Source organism: Papio anubis, chromosome 4, assembly GCF_008728515.1.
Source record: "Papio anubis isolate 15944 chromosome 4, Panubis1.0, whole genome shotgun sequence".
NCBI lineage: Eukaryota > Metazoa > Chordata > Mammalia > Primates > Cercopithecidae > Papio > Papio anubis.
The window spans coordinates 146,059,699-146,084,478 of NC_044979.1; the positions used below are offsets into that span (position 1 = coordinate 146,059,699).

At 45.5% G+C, this 24,780-nt stretch overlaps 1 protein-coding gene across 9 annotated transcripts in view; it reads left to right on the forward strand.

The window, feature by feature from the left end:
- Window positions 1-24,780, forward strand: part of CARD11 (caspase recruitment domain family member 11) — a 144,015-nt gene that overhangs the window by 83,566 nt on the left and 35,669 nt on the right. For 7 of the 9 annotated variants that reach the window (XM_021935608.2, XM_021935611.2, XM_021935613.2 and 4 more), the window contains exons 2-5: window positions 6,563-6,694; window positions 17,516-17,728; window positions 19,363-19,500; window positions 20,687-21,012. In XM_021935608.2, the coding sequence (XP_021791300.2) occupies window positions 6,688-6,694; window positions 17,516-17,728; window positions 19,363-19,500; window positions 20,687-21,012 (684 nt within the window). In that variant the 5' untranslated portion in view covers window positions 6,563-6,687. Of the gene's footprint in view, window positions 1-6,562; window positions 6,695-17,515; window positions 17,729-18,657; window positions 18,735-19,362; window positions 19,501-20,652; window positions 21,013-24,780 lie in introns of those variants that run through there. The other 2 variants (XM_021935616.2, XM_021935615.2) reach the window with 2 other exon arrangements.

Below are 24,780 nucleotides of genomic sequence, written 5' to 3' on the forward strand. Positions count from 1 at the left end.
ACTCTCTGTGAGTGCCTCAGTTTCCTCTTCTATAAAATGAGGAGGGTAGGAGTATTTACCTCATAGTGTTGTTTTGTGTATTTAATGAGATAATCCACATGGAGCATTTAGCACAATATCTGGCAAATAGCAACTCCATATGCCTTTTCAGAGGCAGCTATTCGAGTATAAGTTCCAGCAAAATGACGGCTTAAATTAATAAAGAGGCTGGGCACGGTGGCTCACATCTGTAATTCCAGAGCATAGTGAGGCCCTGTCTCTCCACAGACACACACACACACACACACACACACACACACACACAGTAATAAAGAGGAAGATTTGGAGCTCGGGAAGCAAGGAATATAATTGGTTCGATTAGATGCTATGCTTAATAAACGTTAGCTGGGATGATTGCTAGTTTAATTAAGATCAGATGATGTGGAGTTCAGGGAGGCTGAGTAGGAATCTCTGCTCTTCCACTTATTGGCTGTGAGATCTCACTCCATTATTGAACGCTCTGATCCTACCTTCTCATCCATAAAATGGGAGTAATAAAACCACCTAATTGAGCTTCTGTGAAGATTAATCAAGGTGATATCCATGAAGAGCCAGGTACACAGTCAGCAGTTTCAGTTTAGGAAGGGGTGAGCTGACTCACAAGCATTGCAAAAGATGGAACGTGGTGTGTGTGCAAAGACTGAAGATAACTATTTTGTTCTTCATACTTAAATGCATTATCCATATTTCCAATGACTGACATGTGTTTTGTTTTTTTTTTAGTTAGTTTTATTTTTTATCAAAGTAATGCATGAGTCATGCAAAGGAGCAAAATACACCAGGCATGGTGGCTCATGTCCGTAATTCCAGCACTTTGGGAGGCCAAGGCAGGTGGATCGCTTGAGTCCAGGAATTCAAGACCAGACTGGGCAACATGACAAAACCCCATCTCTATTATATTTTTTAATTAAAAAATTAAAAATAAGGAAGTAAAATAGGCTTGTAAGAAAAACATCGCTCCTCAACCCAGCCATCATCATCCCTTAGTCCTGATACCCAGAGGCAGTCACTTCAAACTCTTCTTCAGGCCAAGCGCAGTGGCTCACACCTATAATCCCAGCACTTTGGGAGGCCCAGGCAGGTGAATCACTTAAGGTCAGGAGTTTGAGACCAGCCTGACCAACATAGTGAAACCCCATCTCTACTAAATATACAAAAATTAGCCAGACATGGAGCATACCTGTAATCCCAGCTACTCGGGAGGCTGAGGCAGGAGAATCGCTTGAACCTGGGAGGTGGAGGTTGCAGTGAGCCGAAATCGTGCCACTGTACTCCATCCTGGGCGACAGAGTGAGTAAGACTCCATCTCAAAAAAAAAAAACTAGACAAAAAAACAAAACAAACAAACAAAACCACCTCTTTTTCACCTTGTTTTCTTCTGTTATTTCTTCTGTTCTTTTTCACTAGGTCTAAATAATGTTTGCCTTGCTATTTGTTGATATATTAGTTTTAAGACATTATCGATTGACATACTGATGAGAATTTAGCTCTCTTTTACTAACAACCCATTCAAAGCACTTCCCCTTCCTCCATTCTCTCATTACATTAGGTCACAATCTGTTGCGTTGATTTATCTGTGGTGGTTATATTATTATAACTAGGTAAATATTGTTCATGTTAAGGCAAGTTGTGTGCTATGATGTTCTTTCTTGTCTGCACTTTTGTTTTTTCCTGGAGTTAATATTGCCTCTTTTTTTTTTTCCTTTGCATTTGCTCAGGGTTTCTTTTAAATATACTTATTCTTAATTTTTTCCCATCTGACTCTCAGATCTGTCATTTGCCGAACAATATGATTTCCTGAGTTATCAAATATATCAGAAAATCATTCTGTTTTTCCCCTGGCAACCTCTCCCTTGTGGACCCTCCAGGATCCTGTTGCAATCTTGGCTGATGGCTCCTGGCCGCTTTGCTTTCATCCTGGGACTTTCCTTGCTGCCTCCCCAAGTAGATTCCTTGCTTTGTGAGCTCCATACCTTCCTCTTTATTGCTTACTTCCTCTTTTTGCTGCATCATATCCTCTAGTAGCTTCCAATGAAAAGGTGCATAGGAGACAAATATTTGGAGTTCCTGCTTTTCTGAAAATAATTTTATTGTATTTTCACACACAATAGTTTGGGTGGATACAGGATCCTAGGAAAGAAAGTATTTTCCATAAAAAACGTGAAGGCGTTGCCTCATTTTCTCCCAGCTTCCAGTATTTGTATTGAGGAGTTTGATGGTATATTTGCTTCCATTCTTCTTCATGTGACCTGAGGTTTTCTCTCTGGAAGCTTGTAGGGTCTTTTCTTATTCCCTGGTGGCCAGAATTTTTGGAACAATGTGCACTGAGAAGGTTCTTTTCCACTGATTGTACTAATATTCAAAGGGCCTATTAAGTCTGAAGTCTCACGCTCTTAAATTCAGAGAATTCTCTAATATTATTTCTCTGATAATTTCATCCCTTGATTTATATTCTATCCCCAGAAGATATATAACAAGAAGACACAGTCACTGTCATCTCTTTTTAGGATTTCTATTTATTGGATATTAGACCTTCTAAATTGATCTCATTCCCTCCCCTCTTATCTTCCTTCTCTTTAACTTTTTATTTAACTTTTCAGGAAATTTCCCCAACTTTATCTTCCAAGCCTTCCATTGAGTTTAAATTTCTGCTGCCTTATTTTTAATTGCTAATACCTTGTTCTTTGATTGTTCCTCTTCTTAGCACCCTACCATTGCTTTATGGATACAATGCTTCATCTCATCTCTAAATGATTCTTAATTATCAGGTTATGTTTTGAGGGTTTCTTTTGAGACAGGGTCTCACTGTGTTGCTCAGGCTGGAGTGCAGTGGTGCAAACATGGCTCACTGAAGCCTCAATCTCCTGGGGTTGAGCAATCCTCCTGCCTCAGCCTCCTGTGTAGCCGGGACTACAGGTACATATCACCATGCCCAGCTAATTTTTTGATTTTTTTGTAGAGACAGTGTCTCGTTATACTGTCTAAACTGGCCTCGAATCCCTGGGCTCAAGCAATCCTCCCACCTTAGCCTCCCAAAGTACTGGGATTACAGGTGTGAGCCACTGCGCTAGCCAGGTTATGTTTTTTAAAATTTTCTCTTGTTCTGTGCATTGTCTGCTTCTAGCAGGTTCCTTGTGTCCCTGTGACCCTTTTGATCTCTGCCTTTCATGTGGAGACTTTCCTCAACCATCAAGTGATCCTTGTCTATCTATTTATTCTTAAGTGAGAGGCAACAAAAACCAACATTTTCCAGCCAGATACGGTGGCTCATGCCTGTAATCCCAGCATTTTGGGAGGCCAAGGCTATTGGATCACCTGAGGTCAGGAGTTCGAGACCAGCCTGGCCAACATGATGAAACCCCATCTCTACTAAAAATACAAAGATTAGCCGGGCGTGGTGGTGCATGCCTGTAATCCCAGCTACTTGGGAGGCTGAGGCAGGAGAATCACTTGAACCGAGGAGGCAGAGATTGCAGTGAGTGGAGATCGTGTCACTGCACTCCAGCCTGGGCAATGAGAGCAAGACTCCGTCTCAAAAAGGAAAAAAAAAAAAAAAAAAAAAAAAAGGAAAAGAAGAAAAACTAGCATTTTGTTTGTCAACTAGCAGGCTTCATTGTGTGGTGAATGGGCATTGGTTGTACTTGGAAAACACCACCATGAGGAATCTACAGTGCACTAAGCAATTGATTCCTCTTTTGAGAAGCAATAGTTGTTCTTTTTAACCTTGAGCCAGTATCTGCCATCTCAGAGCACGGTTTTCACTCTGTCTTAAGCTTATATGTAAAAGTGACATTTCAGGGAGCTTTTGCACATATACTTTCTGGTTACAACCCTTTAAAAAGGTAAACTTAAAAAAATAAAAAGCAATTCTAGATGCTATATAGTAGTAATCAAGGGGAAGTCAGAAAACCTTGGGTCCAAATCCTAACTTTATGCTAAGTATATGAACTTGAACCTCTCTAAGCATTTGTTTTGTTTTGTTTTGTTTTCAGACAGAGATCTCCCTCTGTCACCCAGGTTAGAGTGCAGTGGTACCATCTTGGCTCACTGTAGCCTCGACCTCCCAGGCTTAAGTGATCCTCCTGCCTCAGCCTCCCAAATAGCTGGGACCACAGGCGCGTGCCACCATGCCCAGCTAATTTTTTGTAAAGACGGGGTTTTGCCATGTTACCCAGGCTGGTCTTGAACTCCTGAGCTCAAGTGATCCGCCCACCTCAGCCTCCCAAAGTGCTGGCATTACAGGCATGACCCACCGTGCCTAGCCCTCTCTAAGCTTTTGTTTTCTTGGTTGTAAGGTGGTGGTGGTGATGATAATACCGCCTACCTCAAAGAGTTCTGAAGGTTTGTCAGTGATGTCTAACAAAGTGTCTGGCACACCCCAGATAGTCTGTAAGCACGAGGGATGATGTTTGGTCAGTTGCATGTTATACCTCTGAGCCAGTCTTGCAAGTGGTCAAGAGATTGACTTTTAATCCTAGAAACCTTCCCTGACCTGAGGACCAAGTTCCCAAATGCTGTCATCAAAATTCTAAGGGCAGAAACAGCCCAGCCTCAGTATTGGTTTTCTTGTGCCTCAGTTTCCCCAACCTACATTGACATAGTGGGTAGGGGGTAGGGGTAGAATAGCAAGGGGAGTTGTTCAAGGCTGTTTCTCCTTTTTTTTTTTTTTTTTTTTTTTTGAGACAGAGTTTCGCTCTTGCAGCCCAGGCTGGAGTGCAATGGCGTGATCTCGGCTCACTGCAACCTCCGCTGCCCGGGTTCAAGCGATTCTCCTGCCTTAACCTCCCAAGTAGTTGGGACTACAGGCATGCGCCACCACGCCCAGCTAATTTTTGTATTTTTAGTAGAGACAGGGTTTCTCCATGTTGGTCAGGCTGGTCTCGATCTCCCGACCTCAGCTGATCTGCCCACCTCGGCCTCCCAAAGTGCTGGGATTACAGGTGTGAGCCACTGCGCACAGCCCTGTTTCTCCTTTCTTGTAATTAAAACCTTTCTTCTTTTTCTTTTTGAGACATGATCTTGCTCTGTCACCCAGGCTGGAGTACAGTGGCACAATCATGGCTCACTGTAGCCTCAACCTCCTGGGCTCAAGCGATCCTCCCACCTCAGCCTCTTGAGTAGCTGAGACTACAGGTGTACGCCATCAGGCCAGATAATTTTTTGTTTTTTTAAGAGATGGGGTCTCGCTATGTTGCCCCAAGCTGGTCTTGAACTCCTGACCTCAAGCAATCCTCCCACTTCAACTTTTCAAAGTGCTGGGATTATAGGCATGAGCCACCATGCCTGGCCACAATTGAAGCCTTCCTTATAATTTTTTTAAAGCCTTTTTTTTTCTGATGATAAACACATTCTCTTTTTTAAAAAATGCAGACGGTATAATTTCCCTTTGCGTTTGCTGACTGGCCTGTGCACTGCTCTGCTGCCTTTGCAGAGGCCCTTGGTTCTGTGATTCCCTTCCCCACTCAGCCCCGGCCCCCAGCCCTGTCCCAGCCACAGGGCAGGGAGGCCATGAGGAGACCAGGGAGATGGTGTCCTCCAGAGATGCCTGTCGCCACCACCTCCCCCGGGCTGAGGGCTTCTGACAGTTCACTCCAACCCCAGCCGATGCCCGACAGGAACAGCTTCTGTCAGCCCTGGGAGATCTCATGTCACCTCCGATTAGTCTTCATAGCCAAAACCAAGCAAGTCCCTGATTAAACATCAGTGGCTCAGGGTCCCTGTCACTCCTGAATGCAGCCGTCCTAGAGCAGCAGCCTGAGGCCCGCTGCCCACCAGGTTCCAAGCAGCTTTGGGGACTGGCATAAGGCTCTTTCCACCATACCAGGGTTTGAACCCCACCTTTCCCTCTTACCATGATTGTGCCACAGCACTCCAGCCTGGGCAACAGAGTGAGATCCTGCCCTCCTTTCTCTAGAAGGAGAACTGACCCTTCCCCAAAAAACCCAAACCCCCAGCTGGGCTCCTAGATGGCTGAGTGGGACATTAGCAGTGGCCTCGTCAGTCACCGTAAGGAACACCGCCCTTGGGAAATTACAGCGTGTGTGGGCCCCCGCGTGTTCCTGCCCAAATCCACGGCAGGCTGGAGGTTAAAGACATAATTCACAGTGACGGGAACTCTTCGGGGTCTGGGAACAGGGTTTGCTGCTTTTGACCTAATGAATTAGCACTGATTAGAGCGGCTCCAGTCTACAGAGGTTTCCATCAAAGCCTTTTCATCGAAGATCTTCCACACTGGTCATGAGCATGCCCAAGGCTACCATCTTCCCTCCTCCCCATCCCCATGGCTCTTGGGGCCTGTCTCAGTGGCCTCCCAGGCTGTCCACTCCACGGTGGGACAGAAGCCTTTCTCCCCCTGTAGCCCCTGGTGTGGGGTCCACTCTGCCAATGTCATCGAGGGTGACACACCCCTCAGGACTTCCTGGCCTTTTCCTCCCAAGCAGAGCATCGCTTTGATCCCAGAACGGTTCCCTTTTCCTCCATCCTCTGCCTCCCGCTCCAAGGCTGATTATCTCTTCCTTTTCAGATCCCGAGCACTGCAAGTCCAGATGCAACGGGAGCCTGGCTCGAGGGAAGACAAGATCCGGCCGGAAAGTGTGAAAGTCACACCCCAATGACGGGATAGCAGCCCCTGTGTGTGAGCACCCCTCCATGCCAGGTACTCAGCATCTGTTATCCCCTCTATACCTCTCTACATCATGGAGAGACAGACAGGGTCTTGTTCTATCACTGGGGCTGGAGTGCAGTGACGTGATCATAACACTCTGTAGCCCTCCACCTCCTTGGCTCAAGTGATCCTCCCATTTTAGCCTCCCAAGTAGCTGGGACCACAGGCACACACAACCAAATGTGGTGAATTCTTAAATTTGTTGTAGAGATAGGGCCTTGCTATGTTGCCCAGACTGGTCTCAAACTCCTGGCCTCAAGCGATCCCCCTGCCTCTGCCTCCCAAAGCACTGAGATTACAGGCAGGAGACACTGTGCCTGGCCGTTCCTTTATATTGGAAAAAAGGCAAGTGAGGGTAACCTAAGACTTGGCGGAGGGGCTCGGGTAGTGAAGGGAGGGAGGGGCAGGGATCAGGCTCTGACACTAGCTGGAGCTTGGGAGACAATCAGAGAAAAGGCTGGCGGGCCCGGGATGCAGTTGTGATAAGATTGTGGGGCTGGCAGAAGGCAAACGTCGCAGGGCCTCAAGATCAAGATCAAGATGTTGAACATGGGCCAGGCATGGTGGCTCACACCTGTAAATCCCAGCACTTTGGGAGGCCGAGGCGGGTGGATAATCTGAGGTTGAGGGTTCGAGACCAGCCTGGCCAACATGGTGAAACCCCGTCTCTACAAAAAATACAAAAATTAGCCAGGCATGGTGGTGGGCATCTGTAATCCCAGCTACTCAGGAGGCTGAGGCAGGAGAATCACTTGAACCCAGGAGGCCGAGGCTGCAGTGAGCCGAGATGGTGCCACTGCACTCCAGCCTGGGCAAAAGAGCAAGACTCTGTCTCAAAAAAAAAAAAAAAAAAAGTTGATCGTGGCTTGGCATGGTGGTCATGCCTGTAATCCCAGCACTTTGGGAGTCCAGGGCGGGAAGATCACTCGAGCCCAGAAGTTTGAGACCAGCCTCAACAACATAGGAAGACCCATCTCTACAAAAACAATTTTTAAAATATTAGCTGGGCATGGTGGTTTTGCCTGTGGTCCCAGCTACTCAGTAGGCGGAGGCAGGAGGATTGCTTGAGCTCAGGAGGCAGAGGCTGCTGTGAGCTGAGATCACGCCACTGCACTCCAGCCTGGACAACAGAGTAAGACCCTATCTCAAAAAATAAAAATAAAAAAAGATTGGAACTTTATCATAACAGCAAGAGGAAGCCACAATAGAGGTCTTGAATGAGTGAGTCAGGACGTGAGGCCACCAGCTCTCATGGAATTCATCCTCCGGTGGGTCACCTCCAGATCCTTTGGTTCCCAGGGAAGGTGAGCAACACAGCCCTTCCTGTGGAGCCTGGCCTGGGGGCCTGGCACTTGCTGTTCAGCCGTTTGCAGAGAGACTCGTGTGGCCTAGGACCTGTCTCACACTGGAAGTCAAACCCTGCCGAAGGTTGGGTCCGAGCTGCGGGTTGTGACAAGCTCTGGCTAAGACTTAGGTAGGGACGGGCCATCCAACCTGCAAGGCTGTTAAAGTTCAGAGCCTCGGGGCCTCCGGGAGCATTTCTGAGAAAACTGCCTTCAAAGAAACTGCCCAGAGCTTGACAGAGCCGCCAGGTTCGTCCCGGTGATGAGGCTGAGTCAGGCTGAGTTAGAGAGAAGTGCTGGAAGGTAAAATTCATTTCGAATTGTGTCTGAGACATTTTTTTTTCTTTTAAGGCTGGCTACACTCTCCATAGATTTATTTTCCATGAAATATTTCATACATATAAATATGTATACATAATGTGTATCCACGAGACAGAGAACAATGACATGGACACTCGTGTCCCCAGTTGAAGCATAACAATAATTCCTTGTATCACCAGTGTCCCCCAGGGCCCTTCCAAGATCACATCTGCCTGGCTGCCCCTCCCCAGGGGAAGCCACCATTCTGATTTTCATCAGTCCCTTGTTTCTTGGTATAGTTTTGCCGTATATCTTTAACAGTAGGGTTTCGTTTTGTATGTTTACCAAAAAAAATGATTTTTGAGACAGGGTTTCGCTCTGTCTCCCAGGCTGGAGTGCGATAGCTCCCTGCAGCCTCGACCTCTGGGTCTTAAGCAATCCTTCCGTCTCAGCCTTCTGGGTAGCTGGGACTAACTACAAGCACGCAACCCCACACCCAGCTAAGTTTTTATTTTTCTGTAGAGATGAGGTCTTGCTATATCGCCCAGGCTGGCCTCAAACTCCTGGCCTCAAACTCCCAGTCTCCATCTCGGCCTTCCAAAGTACTGGGATTTCAGGCATGAGCCATCTCACTCAACCTTGTTTTACATTTTTTTTTTTTTTTTAAATTTTTTAGAGACAGGGTCTCACTGTTTCCCAGGCTGGAATGCAGTGGTACGATCATAGTTAATTGCAGCCTCACCTCCTAGGCCCAAGAGATCCTCCTGCCTCCCAAGTAGCTGGGACTACAGGCGTGTGCCACCATGCCCGGCTAATTTGTTTTTATTTTTTGTAGAGATGGGGTCTCGCTGTGTTTTCCAGGCTGGTCTCAAACTTCTGGCCTCAAACAGTCCTCCCACCTGGGCCTCCCAAAGTGCTGAGATTATAGGCGTGAGCCACTGTGCCCGGCCTGTTTTTGAAGTATTTATAGACAGTTTTATGCCATGCATCTTCTGTGGCTTGCTTTTTCACTCAACGTCATGTTCCTGAGGTCCACCTGTGCTAATGCACATGGTCATATTTCTTTCCATTTTCACTGCTGGGGAGTACGCCAGCATTGAATACAGAGTTTATTTATCCACGCTGTTGCACGAGGTCTGTGTGTGGTTTCTGGTTTTGGGTACAGGGTGCTGCTGTGGAACATTCTTGCGCAGGTCTCTGGATGTACATGGGGAGAATTTCTCTAGGGATGATATCTAAAAGGGACTCCTGGCATGTGTGGTCTGCATGTTCAACCCTACTAGGTGAAACTGACTTGTTTTCCAGTCCTTGTGGGTTTTTTCCATCCAGTAACAAATGTCTGCAGGTGAGCTCCTGCTGGGGACAGAGGTGCAAGAGCATCCTTACTCTGTCACTCCAAGTGAGAACAGATGCTCCCAGATCATGGCTCCGGGTCTTTGTGATATGAGCTCACCCTTCACTGGGCTGCTTTATCTTGCCTCTCCCTCTGCCTAGCAAACTCCCACTCGAAATGCTCCCACCTCTCTAAGGAGGGGAACCTCAGGGAGGTCTTCACGTGGAGGAGGCCTGGGCTGGAATCCCAGTTAGACTTGCTGTATGACCCTCAGCAAGTCGCTAGGGTTCTCTGCTTCTTGGTTTCCTTGTCTACAAAACAAGGGTGAGCACGTCCACCTCTCAGAGCCGCTGTGGTCATTAAAAGAGATGATTTCTTTCCTTTTTTTTTTTTTTTTATTTTGAGACAGCATCTTGCTCTGTTGCCAGGGCTGGAGTGCAGTGGAACGATCTGGGTTCACTGCAAGCTCTGCCTCCCGGGTTCAAGTGATTCTCTTGCCTCTGCCTCCTGAGTAGCTGGGACTACAGGTGCCCGCCACCATGCTCAGCTGATGTTTTGTATTTTTAGTAGAGACTGGGTTTCGCCATGTTGGCCAGGCTGGACTTGAACTCCTGATCTGAAGTGATCTACCCACCTTGGCCTCCCAAAGTGCTGGGATTACAGGTGTAATCACCATGCCCAGCCAAATGAGATAATTTCTATAAAGGGTCAGGCCCGATGCCTGGCACACGTGCAGCCCAGAGGGGAAGCACTTCCTGTTCCGCCAGCAGGGCGTGCGGCTGCCCTCTCTGCAGGGTTCCAGAGGATGCTGTTCCTCCCACCGGGGCTTGTGTGGGTGGCTGACACTTACCACCAACCTCTGAGCAGCTTGCAGCTCAGGAGCTGTGTGGGAAATGTCTTTGCACCCTCTGTTCCCAGCACAGTGCTCAGCACAGAGCCACTTCTCACTCAAGTCGGCTGAGGATGAAGAGGCCCTTTCACTCCAGGCACTCACAAACTGGTCAGCTTTCCTAAGTTCCTCTTCACCCTGGTTGCTAAGCAACTGTGCTGCACAGGGGCATTAACAATGGGACAGGTTTCAACGAGATCCAGGGTCTGTGATTTCACTGCATCTGAGGTAGGAGAGTCTCTTAGCCGGGCATGGTGGTGTGCGCCTATAGTCCCAGCTACTTAGGAGGCTGAGGTAGGAGGATTGCTGGAGCCTGGGAGGTCGAGGCTGCAGAGAGCTATGATGAGGTAGGAGCGTCCCTTTCATCTCTGCTTCGGAAAGATTTTGCCCTAGTTATTTCCTGCTTAGCTGACAGGCTGCTGAGGTGGCTGCACCGGGTCACCCCAGTCCCGGGAGGAAGGCTTTCTGTGTCACTGAGCACTCTTGTAACAGGTGGTTGGCATGTGTCAACTACAACCTCCTTGTTCATGAAGGCTGATAAGTAATGCTTCTTGGTCCATCCAGACCTGCCCGTCTTCTTGCCTTGAACTGCTGTTTAATTCCTAGGCACATGCCTTCTGACCCCGCAAAAGGTGTAAGCTTCTTAACACCTGACTTTCAGCTCTCTTGTGCATTCATGGCGCTGAGCAAGTGTTTGTGCTAAGTAGATGTATTTACTAGTTAGGAGGCTTTGGGCTTGCAAATCACAGTTGACTCAACTTCACAAGGCTTGGAACAAAGAGCATTTATGTTTTACAGGAATCCAGAGGTGGGAGGAGCCCAGTGCTGGTTCATTCAGTGCCCAGGAGATGACATCAAGGACCAAGGATCTTTCCAGTCCTCACCTCAGGGTGAATCCTCAGGACGGCAGAGCAGAGAGCTGGAAAGACCCTCGGTCCTTGATGTCACCTGAGGGGTACGGGCTGAGGTGCAGTGACCCAAACTATCACATCCATCTTTACACACTCACAGCCAAAAGCCCAAGGACAAGGTGTCCCTGTTAAAGATCAAGGAAAGCCTCCAGAGCCGCCCCCAGTGCGTGTTCCTGCAGGTTGCATGGCCAAAAGCACTTCACCGGCTTGTTTCTACACTACTGGTAGAGACCAAACGACGGCCACTCTTTGCAGCTCAAAAGATATTCAGCCTCCCTGAAGCATCAGACTGCCTGGTTTTGGGGGGGGGGGGAAAGGGGGTTCCGTTAGCAGGAAGTCAAGGGGTAGTGTGGAGAGACACCAGCAGTGCCTGCCACCTAGTCAATAAATAATTCGTTGAATAAAATTCTTAGGCTGTCCACTTCTTGAAAATAATAAAAGCAAGTACATTTTCCTTTGTGAATGCAAATGATCACATGGTCATGTTGTCAGAATGAGCCATTGTTGTGGGCATGTCTATGATGTTGCTGGCTATGACTCAGGTGGCCAGTGCCATGTGTTAGCAAAAGGCTTATAGAGGTCAGGACTTAAGGCAGTGAACTAAGGAGGTTGTCATCTGTGCAAAGTTCATTGGATTGAATGCAGACCGAATCCTCATTTTTAATTACTTTAAATATAACTTTTGCTCATGACAGCAAATAGACATTTTTACTCAAGGCACTTGGGTTGCAGGGAACAAAATCACCCCTGAAATATCTCAAATTGACCAAGAGTGGTGGCTCATGCTTATAATCTCAGCACTTTGGGAGGCTGAGATAGGAGGATCATTTGAGGCCAGGAGTTTGAGACTAGCCTGGGCAAACTACAGCATGGTGGTGCATGCCTGTAGTGAGACCCTGTCTCTACCAAAAAGGTTCAAAATAGCCAGGGGTGGAGGCATACACCTGTAGTCCTAGCCACTCAGGAGGCTGAGATGGGAGGATTGCTTGAGCCCAAGAGTTTGAGGCTGCCATGAGCTAGGATTGCCCCACTGCATTCCAGCCTGGGTGGCAGAGCGAAACTCTGTCTCTAAAAATAATTTTTTAAAAAAATTTAATGGCTCAAATTAATGGGGAAGGTGGAGGGATATAGAAGGCCTACAACAAGGACCAGACACCACAGAAGGCCAAGGCTCATGAGGTTGGGAACTGAGTTATGCACCAAGAGAGATGACCCCGGCCATCCGCTTCTCATGGAACCTCGTGGTCTCGCCATGGTGCCACTTGGCAGATCAGCTTCCTCTGCTTGTCTCTTCTCTGCCCTGATAGCCTTGACCTGCCTGCATGTCTCTTCACCCTGGCTGAGCTCCAACCTCCATGGCTACACCAATGCCACCTTCTAGCTCAGTTGCCCCCAGCACACTCACCCATCCCACCACATATGAAATCCCCAGGTTCAGGAATTTGGCTGTGGCTAAAGAACATCTCATAATGATAAAATGGTCAATCCACTGGGAAGCTATAAGAGTTATAAGCATGTGCACCTATCAGAGCCCCAGATACATGAAGCAAAGACAGACAGAGCTGGAGGGAGAGATACACAATTCAACAATAAGAGTTGAAGACGTTGGCTGGGCGCAGTGGCTCATGCCTGTAGTCCCAGCACTTTGGGAGGCTGAGGCAGGTGGATCACCTGAGGTCAGGAGTTCGAGACCAGCCTGGCCAAAATGGATAAACCCAGTCTCCACTAAAAATACAAAATTAGCCAGGCGTGGTGACAGGCGCCTGTAATCCTAGCTACTTGGGAGGCTGAGGCAGGAGAATTACTTGAACCCGGGAGGCAGACGTTGCAGTGAGCCGAGATCACGCCATTGCACTCCAGCCTGGGTGACAGAGTGAGACTCCGTCTCAAAAAAAAAAAGAGTTGAAGACGTTATTACTCTACTTTCAATAATGGATAGAACAACTAGGCAGAAGATCAACAAATAAGAGACTTGCACAACACTATAAACAAACCAGACCTGGCCGGGCTTGGTGGCTCACACCTGTAATCCCAGCATTTGGGGAGGCCAATGCAGGTGGATTACTTGAGATCAGGAATTCGAGACCATCCTGGCCAACATGATGAAACCCTGTCTCTACTAAAAATACAAAAATTAGCCAGACGCGCTGGCGGGAACCCAGGAAGCGGAACCTGGAGTGAGTAATGACTGCACCACTGCACTCCAGCCTGGGTGACAGAGAGAGGCTCTGTCTCAAAAAAAAAAAAAATCAGACCTAACAGACATCTGTAGTACACTCCATCTGACAGCAGCAGAATAATACATTAATCTATGAACTAAGTTCCTCCCAAAATCAGTTTGGCCTCTGCCCAGGAATGAACAAGGACAGCTTGGAGGTTAGAAGCAAGATGGAATTGGTTACGTCAGATCTCTTTCACTGTCAGAATTTTTGTTACAAATTTTGCAAAGGCAATTTTACCTCCTCTCTTACAAAAGTGGAAAAAGAAGTGCTAACTAAACCTAAAGCAATGAAAAGAAAGGAAATAATCAAGACTAGAGTAGAAGAAAATGAACCTGAGAATAGAAAAGGAATACAGAGAATTAATGAAACCAAAAGTTGGTTCTTTGATATATCAACAAAATAAGAGAAGATGCAAATTACTAGAATCAGAAATGAAAGGGGGGAAATTATAACTGAACTTACAGAGATAAAAAGAATTATGAAGGGAACTGTGAGCAATTGCTGCCAATAAATTGGATAACTTAAATATAGTGGACAAATTCCTAGAAAGACACAAACTACTGAAACTGGCTCAAGACAAACAGAAAATATGAACAGACCTGTAATAAATAAGTAAGGAGGCTGAATTTGTAAAAATAATCCACAAAGAAAAACACCTGCCCAGCTGTCTTCACTTGTAAGTTCTACCAAACAAAAGAAAAATTAATACCAATTCTTAAAAGCCACTTCCAAAAAGCAGGAGAGGAAGCAACACTTCCTAAATCATTCTGAGGCCAATATCAAAACCAGACAATGACATCACAGGAAAAGAAATACCCTGATATACCCTGATATCAAAACCAGACAATGACATCACAGGAAAAGAAAACTACAGACCAATATCTCCTATGAATATGAATGCAAAAATCCTATTTTTAAAAACTGGCTAATTAAATCCAGCAACATATAAAAAGAATTATATACCATGACCACATGGGATTTATGCCAGGAATATAAGGTTGGTTTAACAGCTGAAAGTCAGGTAGTGTAACCATATCGATAGAATAAAAAACAAAAACCACACGGCAGCCTCAATAAATGCAGAAAAAGCATCTGACAAAATTAAGAACCCTTTCGGGGCAAAAACATTCAATAAACCAAGAAGGTAAGAAAACTTCCTCAACCTGATAAAGGACATCTATTCTAAAAACAAAAGCAAAAGCCTACAGCTAATATCATACTTGACAGTGAAAGACTGGATGCTGTCCGCTAACATCAGTAACAAAACAAGGATTCCTGCTGTCAACACTTCTATCTAACATAGTACTGGAGGTATTTTAGCCAGAGCAATTAGGCAAGGAAGAAAAATAAAAGGCACCCAGATTGGAAAAACAGAAGTAAAACTATCTTTATCTGCAAATGACGTGATCTTATATATAGGATATCATAAGGTGTCTCTAACAAATTATGAGAACTAATAAATGATTTCACAAGGTTGCAGAATACGAGGTCAATATACAAAAATAAATTATATATCTATAGACCAGCAATGAATATTCCACAAATGAAATTAAGAAAAAAACTCCCATTTATAATGTCATCAAACATAATGAAATACTTAGGAATATATTTAACAAAAGAAGTGCAAGATTTGTACACTGAGAACTATGAAACATTGCTGAAAGAAATTAAAGAAGATTTAAAGAAAGACATCCCCATGTTCACAGATCAGAAGATTCAATATTGTTAGGTAGCAGTACTCCCCAAATTGATCTAGATATTCAGCAGATTCACTACCAAAATACCAACTGCATTTTTTTGCACAAATTGACATCCTAATCCCAAAATCCGTAAGAGTTGTAAAAGGCACCTAATAGCCAAAACAATCTTGAAAAAGAACAAGTTTGGGAGACTCATATTTCCCAATTTCAAGGCCTACTACAAATCTACAAATCTTCAATAATCAAGACAATGTAGTACTGTCATAAGGACACACATATAGATCAATGGAATAGAATCAATAGTGCAAAAACAAATGTTTACTTTTATGGTCAGTTGATTGTCAACAAGGGTAGCAAAATCATTCAATGGGGAAAGAATAGTCTTTTCAAACAAACTGTGCTTGGACAACTGGACATCCACACACAAAAGAATGCAGTTGGACCCCTACCTCACACCATACACAAAAATTAACTCAAAATGGATCATCCTCAACGTAAGAACTAAGGTATAATATTCAAAGGAAAAAAACAGGAGTAAATCTTCATCATCTTGAATTAGACAATGGTGTTTTAGATACATGCCAAGAGCACAAGTGAAAAAAAGAAAAAAATAAATTACCTCAAAATTTAAAAGTTTTGTGCTACAAACAATGCTTTTAAGAAAGGGAAGACAACTGGCAGAATGAGAGAAATATTTGCAAGTCATATATCTGATAAGTGGCTTGCATCCAGAATACATAACAAAATCCTACAACTCAATAATAAAAAGACAAACAACACAATCTTAAAATGGGCAAAGGATTTGAATAGACATTTCTCAATGCACAAATGGCCAATATGCACATGAAAAGATGTTCAACATCGTTAGTCATTAGGGAAATGCAAATCAAAACCACAATGAGATGCTACTTCACACTCAGTAGGAGAGCTGTAATAAAAAAAGGCAGACAATAACAAGTGTTAGCAAGAATATGGAGGAATTAAAACCCTCATGGCTTGCTGGTGGCAGTGTAAAATGATGCAGCTGCTTTGGAAAACAGTTTGGCAGTTCCTCAAAATGTTAAATATAGAGTTGCCATATGGCCTAACAATCCACTCCTATGTATCTACCCAAGGGACATAAAAACATACAGTCACACAAAAACTGGTATATGAACGTTCATAGCAGCATTGTTCATAATAGACAAAAGGCAGAAACAACTCAAATGTCCATTAGTGAATGAACAGACAAGCAAAATGTGGTGTGTCCATGCAATGAAAAAATCACTGAGCAATTTCAAATAAATGAAGTCCTGATACATGCTACAACAAGAACAAACCTTGAAAAGTTGCTAAGCGAAAGAAGCCAGCCATGAAAGACCATAAATTGTAGGATTTCACTTGTATAAAATGTACAGAAAAGGCAAATCTATACAGACAGAAGGTGAATGAGTAGTTACACGGGATGGAGGGGCAGGGATTAGAGGGAAATTGAGAGTGGCTAATAAAGGGTGAGGAGCTTCTTTTTGAAATGACGGAAATGTTTTTAAATTGATTGTGGTGGTGGTTGCACAATTCTATGAATATACTAAAATCACTGAATTGAACATATTAAAAAGGTAACTTGTATAGTATGTGAATTATATCACAATAAAGCTTTTTAAAAATGAATGACTTAGATCTGTATGTATCCACCTAGATAAATCTCAAAAAAAAAAATGTAGAGGGAGAAAAACATGTTGAAAAAGGAAATATACAGTATGACACCATTTATGTGAAATTTTAAAACAAAAACCAATAGTATATATTGTTTAGGGAACTATACATTTTTAGTAAGACATAAAAACTTGGATGGAAAGGGTAGACTGCAACCGCAGGATTTTCCCTCTCTGCCCTATAAATAATCTTTTAAAAATTTTATGGCTTAAACTTCCATTGTTTATGTTTAGTATATAAGGAAATATATATTTTTATATTCATACACCCTTTCTTAGATAAAAGGTAAAATGCCATATATACTTTACTGTATGGGACTTTTTTTAACTTAATATATTCTAGAGATCACTCCAGAGGAGTTTATACAGCTGTTCCGGTGAGACTCTTTTATTAAGCTTCTTGGGGTTTATGTCTAAAAGGAGGAGGGCCAGAGATGGATGACTACATGGAGACACTGAAGGATGAAGAGGACGCCTTGTGGGAGAATGTGGAGTGTAACCGGCACATGCTCAGCCGCTACATCAACCCCGCCAAGCTCACGCCCTACCTGCGTCAGTGTAAGGTCATTGATGAGCAGGATGAAGATGAAGTGCTTAATGCTCCTATGCTGCCGTCCAAGATCAACCGGGCAGGTAACCTTAGGACCTCTTTGTGGGAGAGGGAGGGCTACAGCACAAGGCAACTTCCAGACATACCCTTTGGTAGCTGTACCAAAATGAGGTTGCTCTAGGTCAGGGATTTTTAAACTGGGGTCCACAGACCACCACCCACTCATCTGTGTATAGAACTCAAGCTGTCTGTGTATAGAACGCAAAGAATACGTAAGCTGGGAGTGGGGAAGAAATGCCGTCTTTATTTTACTAACCTCAACAGCAATTTAGCATTGCCCTCAATTGCAAATGTCAGGAGGCCACGAATTACAGTAGTGATTAATAACTCCTGTGACTTAGGCAACAATGAAAATTACAGATCTCTTCCTATCACTACAGCTACTGCAAATCTCTCAAAATGCCACTTACACTCATCTCTCTTTCAAAATTACAGTACTTATTAGATCTGCCAAGAGGTCTTGTTATTTAGTGCATTAATAAAGAAGTACGTTACTGAAACACAAATTTATTTAATATTTGATAACTGGATTTTATTATAATTGGTTTCTTTTGTAATCTGATGTGCTTTATCTGTTTAAAAATATTATTCCAAGAAGGGTGCCACAGGCTTTTCTAGCCTGACTTCCGGGGGGCGGGGGTGGGTAGGACACTTTATCATATTCAGTAAAGGTAATAAATATGGTTTATGAAGCTTGTTTTAATTGCATATTATGTACATGTGTATACACATGTATTTGTAGAGTTATCTTTGTTTGTGGTCACTAGACCACAATGTTAAATGTTTTTCTTTCTACGGATCAGTTTAGAAGGTTTGATAATCACTGTCCCCCAGCGTGGCTGGTGGTAAATGGCTCATCAGCTGCGACTCTCTGGCATCCATGGCAGACATCACTAATCAGCATGTTTTCCCACTGAGCTTGGATGTAACTTTGGAATATTTCTCAAAACAGTACTGCAGGCAGCTTCACCAAACCATCGGGGTTGACATCACATCAAATGTATTTCTTCCGTCCGTCCTAAGGAAAAGGTTGAGTTTTAAGACCTACCTTTCTTCTTCTATATCTCAGAAGAAATATCTGAAAATAAAATGTTTAAGGAAGGGCCCAGAAATGTAAGCAATAAGCGGAATCAATAGTATAGAAACTGGGACCTGCTGGGGAAATTACACTTAAGGTGTTTCCAGGTTGTGTCATAATCCCAAAGAAAAGCCTAGAACTATCCCTGCTTCCTATGATTTTTCCTAGCCCCTCACCCAAATATTTATCTTCCTGCTCTCAATCCCAGAGAACCATATATCATTCCATAATTTTTATCGTGCTTCCAACCTCCTTCAGTCATAGAAGACCTGGTGCCAACATGGTTCATTTTGGCCCTGGTCAGTTGGGAAACTTCAAAACTGGGGCGGCAATTCCATTTATCCTGGTTCTACCAATTTATTAGAAAAAGAAAACGAATGCTCAACGAATCCCTGCGGAGGGCCTGGCACTTTGATTTACGTCATCTGGGCTCCAAGATACAACTCAGAAGTGATAGAATGTGGGGAGACTGTCTTCTTAGAGTTGACTGAAGGACACAAGTCCAGGATGAGACCAGCCACAGGGACTTGTGTTCCATCAGGTATGTATTCTCACAGAGTGATCTGGTCTTTCCCCTAGGCCGGCTGTTGGACATTCTACATACCAAGGGGCAAAGGGGCTATGTGGTCTTCTTGGAGAGCCTGGAATTTTATTACCCCGAGCTGTACAAACTGGTGACTGGGAAAGAGCCCACCCGGAGATTCTCCACTATTGTGGGTAAGTGCTTTTGCCATTGGGAACATCTGGACTCTAATAGGAGGGGCGTATGAGTGTGTGTGTGTGTCCTCAGTAGTGGCATGGTTCTAAAGCTGTGAATCTATGACATATAGAACTGGGGTCTGTCAACCACTTATTTTGCTTGATGATGAAAGATAGGTTAACAGGGGCAAAGTGAAGCAGGAGCCAAGAGAAGTGGGTGTTCACGGACCATCCCCCATGAATGGCACCGAGTGGAACACAAGTTCATTCTACCCAGTAGATCTTGTCCTTGCCTTGACTGCATTCTTTGGAGTGTCTCACGGGCCAGAGCCCTTGAGCATCTTGCTTTCTTAATCTTCCTTTCTATAACATTCTTGAATCAGTCTTCTCTCCCTCCCCAACACTTCCCACAGTCCAGACTCTCACAACCCCATCAACTCTCTATATCAATTCCCGATCTGTTTCAGTGCTTTCTCCATTCTTCCTCCCTTATTTAAAACCCTCTGGTGGTTTTTCATAGTTTCTTTGTAAAGACCCAGGTCTTGTCCAAGCACAGTGCCTCATGCCTGAAATTCCTACACTTTTGGAGGCTGCAGCCACAGAATTGCTTGAACCCAGGAGTTTTAGGCTGCAATAAGCTATGATCATGCCCCTGCATTCCAGCCTGGGTGACAGAGTGAGACCCTGTTTTAAAATATAAAAAAGACCCAGTTCTTTAATGCAGCCCACAAGGACCCTTCATGATCCAGTCCCTGCCGACACCCCCAGCCTCACCTTTCTCTTCTATCTCTCTCCTTCAGCCACTTTGGTCTTTGTTCAGTTCCTGAAATATGCCAGGTTCCTCCCTTCTCCCCATATGGCCTTGGCAATGTTGTTCCCCTTTCCTAGAATGCCTCTTCCCTCCCGAACTTAACATTGTACCTCAACCATCAGGAGCCTTCTCCAACCCCCTCTGCCCACGAGGCTGCATCTGGGCCTCTGCCACACACTCTCATAGCTCCATCTACCTTTACTTTGTGAAATCCTCACGGTCTGTAAAGTCTTGCTCACTCTGAATCCCCAGTAGCTCGTGGGCAGAGTGAGTAAAGAGCTCGGCACAACGTTGGTGAGTGAGTGAGTGAATGAATGGCACCTGCCCTGCGTCTGGAACCTCCTTTTTCCACTTCCCAGTCCTCAGGCCTGACTGGGTGCCCCCTCTCCACAGTGGAGGAGGGCCACGAGGGCCTCACGCACTTCCTGATGAACGAGGTCATCAAGCTGCAGCAGCAGATGAAGGCCAAGGATCTGCAACGCTGCGAGCTGCTGGCCAGGTTGCGGCAGCTGGAGGATGAGAAGAAGCAGATGACGCTGACGCGCATGGAGTTGCTGACCTTCCAGGAGCGGTACTACAAGATGAAGGAAGAGCGGGACAGCTACAATGACGAGCTGGTCAAGGTGAAGGACGACAACTACAACTTAGCCATGCGCTACGCACAGCTCAGTGAGGAGAAGAACATGGCGGTCATGAGGAGCCGAGACCTTCAACTCGAGGTGAGGGGTGTCCAAGGGCTACTCTGGGGGAAACAAATGTCACCAGGGCTTAGGTCCCCCATAAAGCAGGTACAAGCACATGCACATGGTCTCCCAGAACTTCGTGCCAGCCAGGTGAGAGGGAATGGAGGACACAGGGCCTCTGGGGGTCCTGGGTCCACCATGCGCCTGCGCCGGTACCCATAGTGCTTAGTGCTACCGGTGCAGCGCCTACATCCCCTATGCGCATGGGCAGACATGCACACAAGGACCGACCCAGTGCGGCTTTCCACCTCTGGGTCCAGAGTCGCCTTGTGCATGCGCACTCAGACCCGGTGGGGCTCCTGGAATGGCGCACTCCGCAAATGAATTAAGGAGATATACATCTTTCTTTTGTCTTTTTTCTTTTCTTTTCCTTTCTTTTTTTTCTTTTCCTTCTTTCCTTTCCTTTTCCTTCCTTCTTCCCACCTTCCTTCCTTCCTCTTTCCCTCCTCTTCCTCTCTCTCTTTTCTTCCTTCTTCCTTCCTTCCTTTTTTTTTCTTTCTTTTTTTTTTTTTTGAGACAGGGTCTTCCACTGCCCAGGCTGCAGTGGTGCGATCATGGCTTGGCTCACTGCACCCTTGACCTCCTAGACTCAAGCGATCCTCCTGTCTCAGCCTCCAAAGTAGCTGGGACTACAGGTGCCCGCCATCACACCAGGCTATTCTTTCAAATTTTTTTTTGTAGAAAAGGGGTCTCGCTATTTTGCCCAGGCTGGTCTGCAACTCCTGGGCTCAAGTGATCCACCTGCCTTGGCCTTCCAAAGTGGTGGGATTACAGGTATGAGCCACTGCACCCAGCCTCATTCATTCTTTCTGTTTATTGAGTGCCACCAGGTACCAGGCTTTTTGTTTTTTGTTTTTTGGGGTTTTTTTGGACAGAGTCTCACTCTGTCACCCAAGCTGGAGTGTAGTGGTGTGATCACAGCTCACTGTAGCTTTGGCCTTGCAGGCTCAGGTGATCCTCCCAACTTAGCCTCCCAAGTAGCTGGGACTATAGGTACGTGCTATGCCAGCTACCTTTTTTCTATTTTTTTCCTACCCGCCTCCCTTTTTCTATTTTTAGTAGAGACAGCTTTTTGCCATGTTGCCCAGGCTGGACTCAGGCAACCTGCCCACCTTGGCCTCCCAAAGTGCTGGGATTACAGGTGTAAGCCACCACGCCTGGCCCCCAGGTTCTTTTCCAGGGATACATAGCTCAAGACTAAAACCCTGCTGTGGTGGAACTAACATTGTAATCAGAAAACAAATGCATAAATACTTGGTAGAAATGAGTGTTCTCAAGAAGAGAAGACAGGGCGTGAGGACAGAACATGAGGGTTGCTACTTTAAATCGGGTGGCCAGGAAAGGTCTCTGAGAAGGAGACACATGAACAGAGATCTGAAGGGATGAAAGGAGCCATCCATGCAAGTCTCAGGGGGAAAGCACTTGCAAAGGCCACAAGCAGGAGGCATGTTTTTTTGTTTCTGTTTTTGTTTTCGAAGAAATAGCAGGAAGGCTGGGCTTGGTGGCTCACACCTGTAATCCCAGCATTTTGGGAGGCCAAGGTGGGAGGATTGCTTCAGTCCAGGAGTTTGAGACCAGCACGGGTAACCTGACAAAAACCGCATCTCTACAGAAATAAGCCAGGCATGGTGGTATGCGCCTGTAGTTCAGGGGGATAAGGCAGGATGATTGCCTGAGTCCAGAAGGTCTGGCTGCAATGAGCCATGCCTGTCGAAAAAGAGAGAGAGAGAGAGAAAGAGAGAGAGAGAAAGAGAGAGAGAGAAGAAGAAGGAGGGAGGGAGGGAGGGAGACAGGGAGGGAGGGAAGGAAGGAAGGAAGGAAGGGAGGAAAGGGAGGGAGGAAGGAAGGAAGGAAGAGGGAGGAAGGAAGCAAGGAAAGGGAGAGAGAGAGGGAGGAAGGAAGGAGAGGGAGGGAGGGAGGAAGGAAGGAGAGGGAGGGAGGAAGGAAGGAAGGAGAGGGAGGAAGGAAGGAAGGAAGGAAAGGGAGAGAGGAAGGGAGAGAAGAAGGGAGAGAGGAAGGAAAGAAGGAAGGAGAGGCAGGGAGAGAGGGAGGGAGGAAGGAAGGAGAGGGAGAGTGGAAGGGAGAGAGGAAGGAAGGAAGAAAGGAAGGAGAGGGAGGGAGGGAGGAAGGGAGGGAGGAAGGAAAGAAGGAAGGAGATGGAGGAAGGAAGGAGGGAAGGAAGGAAAGAAGGAAGGAAGGAAGGAAAGGAAATGAAATGAAAGAGAAAAGAGAAAAGAAATAGCAGGAGAGTCAGTGGGGCCAGAGCCAAATAAACAAATGGTGCAGAAGGGAGTGGAAGGGATGGCGGGGTCCAGATCGTGGGGCCATGGTAAGAACTTTGGGATTTATTCTAGTTGTGATGAGAAGCCTCTGAAGGATTGAGAGCTGAGGAATGACGATTTATATCTGAGAAGGATCACTCTGGCTGCTGGGTGGAAAATAGACTCACAGAATATTTATTAAGCACCTGCCACGTGTGAGGCACTGTGCTAAGCGCTGTGGGAGACACAGGGATAAATCACGTGAGCTGTGCTTAGGTCACTTACAGTTTAGTGAAGCAGACAGATCTGTAAACAATCCACCGGGATTCAGGTGAATGGAGTCAGTGGCATAGCTGGCAATAGTGTTTTGGTTAGGAGCATGAGTTTTGTAAGTCCTGTAGTTTTGAGTTCAAATTCTGGCTTTATGCTTTACTACTTACTTAGCTATTGGCTTCAGTTTCCTCATTTGCAGATGGCAATAATGAAAGTAATAGTTGTGCCCTAGGATTGCTGGGATACTGAACCATAAGCCTTGGGGCAGAGTGGCTGACCCTGTAAGCACCCCGCAATGCTAGCACCCCATGCCTGCTCGTGTGGGACTTGGGACTTAGCATGGGATGCTTGAGTTGAGCTTTGAAGATGCTGAGGAGCTTTTTTTCCTTTTTCTTTTTCTTTTTTTTTTTTTTTTTTTTTTTTGCATAAGCAGGAGAGATTTCTATGCTGTTTTTACCTAGGATTTGAGGAAGTTACCCTGTGGCAGGGACTTACAAGTTTCTCTCCTGGAACTTTCTCCTGTGTTATGTTTCCCTGGAGATATATTAATAGTGAGAAAGTATAAGTAGAATTTGGAAGAACATATGGCCAGCAGAGTCCCTGGCTAGTTTTCTTGGCCTCAGGCTGCTTCCTGCACGCCCCTTTCTTCATCGTCTCAGGTTAGTCACTGGGGTGCAGGAGCTGGACTTTTCTCACTAAAGCCACTGCTCTCTACCTGCCAGATTCCTTGAGACGATTCTCCCTCCAAGACTAGGTTTGAAGAAAAGACACTCTCCGCTTTGGTGCCTCCTTTCTTTATAGCCCTTGAATGCAACCTTCTTATTTGGGATATTTTAGCCAAGCCAGTGTGTTTGGGGAGGCACACAGTTTAGTCTCACAAGTTGAAGAAGTCTTCTGCTGGTCCCAGTTCCTGACACTAAACTCTTGAGTGTGAAAATCAGCACATCTCCACTTGTCTCATTTCTAGATGCAATAGCTGCCTCCTCCAGGAAGCCACTCTTTCTGCCACTAAGTCTAGGGAAGTTCTTTAGGCCGGAGATCCTGTGAAATTACAATTAAGTGGATTTCAGGCTATCTTCTTCTTCAGTCACTCTTTCTGCCACTAGGTCTAGGGAAGTTCTTTAGGCCAGAGATCCTGTTAAATTACAATTCAGTTGATTTCAGGCTGTCCTCCTCCTCCTCCTCCTCCTCCTTCTTCTCCTTCTTCTCC